The sequence below is a fragment of the Crocodylus porosus genome, unplaced genomic scaffold (genome assembly GCF_001723895.1).
Source record: "Crocodylus porosus isolate Cpor-Errol unplaced genomic scaffold, CroPor_comp1, whole genome shotgun sequence".
Classification (NCBI taxonomy): domain Eukaryota; kingdom Metazoa; phylum Chordata; order Crocodylia; family Crocodylidae; genus Crocodylus; species Crocodylus porosus.
Genome location: NW_017728912.1, coordinates 7,347,015 through 7,351,400, shown reverse-complemented (window position 1 = coordinate 7,351,400; position 4,386 = coordinate 7,347,015). Strand labels below are relative to the sequence as shown.

The window sequence follows — 4,386 nt, the reverse complement described above, 5'->3', positions numbered from 1 at the left end:
TTAGCCGGATCCACTCTCCTCCCTTTCTTGAAGATCGGCACCACTTTGGCCTTCTTCCAGTCTTTGGGCACTACACCAGAGCGCCAGGAGTTTTCAAAGATCCGTGCCAGGGGCTGGGCTATGACGCTCGCTGGAGATACGTTTACTCTTCTTTGTTTTCTTCCCCACTAACATTGATGAATAGTACAGAAGTACTGCTTATGCAACTCTGATTCAGTTGATCACAGTGGTGCTCAAAATTTTTTGGACTTGAGGCACCCCTCGTTGATTGGAGGCACTCCTCAGTAACTTTTATGAATTGAACGGAATGCAATTTCAAAAACTAATTTATATATTACAGTGCTTATCTCCCTGCAGAAGGCCCAGTCAGTGGGCAGGAGGGATCAGCCAGGGATGGATAGGCACCTGAGTCCTGCCACCCTGATTGAGAATCAATAGTCTGTCAGATGCATCTGTACCCTGCCTTCTGCCCAACTTCAGATTAACACAGCTAGCAACTTCACATTCTTCGGTATGGTTCATTTAGATTTTTGAACAGGCATCAAACCCTTTGGTCACAACCAATTTGAACCAGAGACGTAAGTGGAAAGGGCTATCCAACTACCAGTCTACACTCAATCAATGTTATAGCAGCTGGACATTAAAAATAAATAGCACAGCACCAGTGCCTCTTTGGAGAAATATTTCTACAGCAGGACAATAACATCTAGGAAGCTGTGATAGTCTCATAATCAGGGATCCTGGTATTCTCTAATTAAAAACCCAAAATCCGTGATAAAAATTAAAGGCCCCCCACAGCTGCACCCCCCAGCACTGCTGGGCGGCAGCACGGTGGTGGCTTGTTGGCACGTAGCCATCCCCACCACAACCCCACACCACGCTGGTGCTGCTGCCGGCCACACAGCTCCAAGCACAGCTCCGCAGCACCACTGGGACATTTTGTAAGCAGCGGCAGTCACTGCTGTCATAGGTGGCCACTGCTGCTTACCTGTGCGGCCGCCTGTGCCAGTGGTGATGGCCACTGTGTGCAAAACCTCCTGCTGCCGCCACAGAGCCATGCCCAGAGTTGAGTGGCCAGCAGCAGCAGCACAGCACGGGGTGGTGTTGGCTGGGCAGCACACAGCCGTTCCCATCCACACCAACACCCCGCGCTGTGCCACTGCCACTGGCCACACAACCCCAGGCACAGCTCTGCAGCGGCAGCAGGAGGTTTTGTATGCAGTGGCAGTCACCAATGGCACAGGCAACCCCACAGGTAAGCAGCAGCGGCCGCCCACGCCATCAGCGACTGCCGTTGCCTACAAAACCTCCCACTGCCGCCACGGAGCATGCTCAGAGCTGTGCAGCCGGTGGCAGCAGCGCTGGGTGGTGGTGGGGATGGCTGCATGCCGCCTGGCCACCACCATGCTGCCGCTTCTGCCTGGCAGCCAGCCGCACAGCTCCAGACCCATGTCCTGCTTATACCACATGGCAGCAGCGGGAGGTTTTGTAGGCAACGGCCATCACCACCATCACAGGCCTCCAAGTAAGTGGCAGCAGCCGCCATGTGCAAGCCCGAGCCCACGCCCCCACACTCCCATCCATCACCGTGGCTGCAGAGCTGACCACAGAGCCATGCTCTGGCTGCATTCCAGCCTCCCTCTCCCCCTCACCTGGGCAGGCAGCTGGGCAGCATAGCAGGCACCACCACACTGCACCTCACATTGCTTATCCACAAAGCCCCTCGCAGAGGGACACCCCAGCCTTCATCCTCTGGCCCTGCTCCCAGCTGCAATGTGCCGCCTGGAGCTGGCAGCACCCCCCACTCCCTCAACCTCAGTCCCTGTTGAAGGACCGGGCAATGGGGGCAGAGCAGCAGCCATGAAGAAAGGAAGGCAGGATAGATTTGCACCTTATAGACTAACCAAAGCATATACAGATATTTACATAGGCAGATCTACGGTTCTGAAAAGGGTGCAGATGATAGGGTGCATCACTGCATATCACACAATACATATTTTTCTCCAGCTAAAAAGCCAGATTTACGCATATGCTAGGGGCTTAGGCACTATTATTCCATTTCAGAGCAAAGCAAAAAGAAATATAAATTAATCAGAAAGTGCATTAATTTGCTCTCTCATACATTTTGCATTAGGAAATAGAATATGCCAGGCAAAAATAATAATAAAATTGTTATTTTAGTCCTGTGGTCATTAATTGCTTTCAGATTCATACAACAAAATCAAGTTTTCTGGAGCATCTTCCCAGCACTTCACTGAAAGTTATTTCCACACCTGAGTCAATGTTCGCTTGAGTTGTTTCTATGCTCGAGTTAAACGTTTTTAACTAGATCATGACGAACCATGAAGAGACTCCCTGACTGCTGCCTGAATAGAAATGCTGCTCCCACTGCCAGACTGTTTGTTTTAAACTTTGGATGGACCAGCAATCAAAGTGGTGGCGAAAGGTGGGGACCGCTGGCCAACACTGCATGCCCTGCCCATTCTGGATATGATCAACCTGATTTCTTCTAAACTCTCCATTCCACAGGTGCTAACAACCCTCTCTCCTTTTTAAACCTTCCCCTAAGCAAGCTAACCTTCCTTCTGCAATTCTGCTGCCTCCTAGTGCCCTGATACCCATTACATCTACTATAAAATTCATAGACTGCAAGGGGCTGGAAAGGTTCTTGCAAGATCATTGGGTTCAGTCCCCCCGCATTAGACAGGAAAGATAACTGGGGTCAGGTGACCACAGCAAAGTGAATGTCAAGTTTCCTTTTGAAGGGTGGGTGATTGGACACCTCTGGAGGGAGCTTATTCTACAGTCTGGACACCCTAACTGTGAAGTTTATTAGTGTTAAGCCTGAAATGGTCTTGCAGGAGTTTGTGGCCATTACTCCTAGTTTTCCCCAAGGGTGCCCTGGTGAACAGTTGTTCACCGAGCCCTTGATGGTCTCCCCTGATGTAGTGGTAAGCTGCTACCAAGTCCCCTCTCAGTCTTCTCTTTTTTTAGGCTGAAGAGGGCCAAGTCCCTCAGTCTTGCCTTTGCAAGTCTCTGATCATACGGGTGGCTCTTCTCTGGACTCTCCCAGGCTTTCCCACCTCCTTGCTGAAGTCTGAGTAAAGCAGAAGAATCACTTCCTTGGTTTTGCTTGAGATGCATTGTTATTGGTTGATGCATGCCAGAGGACTGTTTCATCAGGCAAAATGTCATGCAGTATGCTCTGCTGGCTGCAGCATCACACTGACGGCTTATGTTCATACTATGGTTTATTATTACCCCAAGGTCCCTTTCAGTCACGATGTTAGTCAGTTTGGTGCCACTGAGCCTGTAAGTATGTTGGGGATCGCTCATCCCCAGATGTTACATGGAGCAATATATTTAGACCAGCCATATGTGCAAAGTAATTATCACATGATAAAAAAATGCCCTTCCAGCTCTAAAAAGAGCCGACCAGCTACAAACTTAATGCTTGAAAATGTGTGACAAACTCTATAGCTGGTTTCTACCCAGTTTTAATTTGAATGTGTGGCAGGGCCCTTAGTTCCACTTGGTTATGCAGCTCATATTTCATATCTATCTACCTATATACCCAAGGACAGATGGGGGGAAGGAGGTATACGCTTATATCTAGATCCACAGATGTATCTATACATATGTACATTTCAGGCAGAAATGAATCTGGCCTTGCGCTTCTCTCCTCAAACAGACTTAGACCTCTTAATGCTGTGTGGCACCCTTTGCAAGATCTCTCAGCACCCCAGGGCCGGTGACCTGTCTGAGAACCACTGGCTGACAGTGACTTGGGCACCTGCGAGATGGGCTGGGGGAAGTGGGGAGCCCTGTGGAGACAGGTGAAGAGGAGCTGAAGGGGCACTGGGAAGGCGGGGAGGAGAAAGGGGGAGAGAGAGACGGGGGAGACCAGGGGAAGTGGAAGGGAGAAAAAGGGAGGGAGAGAGGAGGCGGCACAAGGAGAAAGTGGGGGAGGGGGGGGAGAGAAAGAACATGGGGAAGGGGGGAGGCAGTGAGAGAGGAGGGAAAGGGGAAGAGGAGACGGGGGAGAGGAATGGAGGGGGGAAAAGGGAGAGAAAGAGAGGGAGAAGGAGGGGAGGGGAGGGGAGGGCAAGGAGGCGGAGAGGAGCCCCGCGGGCGCTCCCGGGCCGCCCCAGGTACCTTTGCCGGCGCCGTCGGTGACCGCGAGCTGCAGGGCAGCGCGGGGCTCGGAGCAGGCGCCGGGCCCCGGCCGTCCCCGGCCCTTCCCCCGCGGGCAGGACATGTCCGGGCGCCGCTGCTCCCACGTGCGCGGATGCGCTTCCCAGTCAGGGGGCAAAGGCCGCCTGCAAACCCCGCCCAGCTGCCGTGCTGCCGGCGGGCAGGGCCGGCTATGCGGGGGCTGGGGCTGCT

General features: G+C 52.5%; 1 protein-coding gene across 3 annotated transcripts in view; it reads right to left on the bottom strand.

The window, feature by feature from the left end:
• SPATA5 (spermatogenesis associated 5) overlaps positions 1-4,284 on the bottom strand; it is a 325,571-nt gene extending 321,287 nt beyond the window's left edge. For 2 of the 3 annotated variants that reach the window (XM_019534017.1, XM_019534018.1), the window contains exon 1: positions 4,156-4,283. In XM_019534017.1, coding sequence (XP_019389562.1) covers positions 4,156-4,258 — 103 coding nt within the window. In that variant the 5' untranslated portion in view covers positions 4,259-4,283. Of the gene's footprint in view, positions 1-4,155 lie in introns of all 3 variants that reach the window. The other variant, XM_019534019.1, reaches the window with a different exon arrangement.
• Between the last annotated feature and the right edge of the window lie 102 nt (positions 4,285-4,386).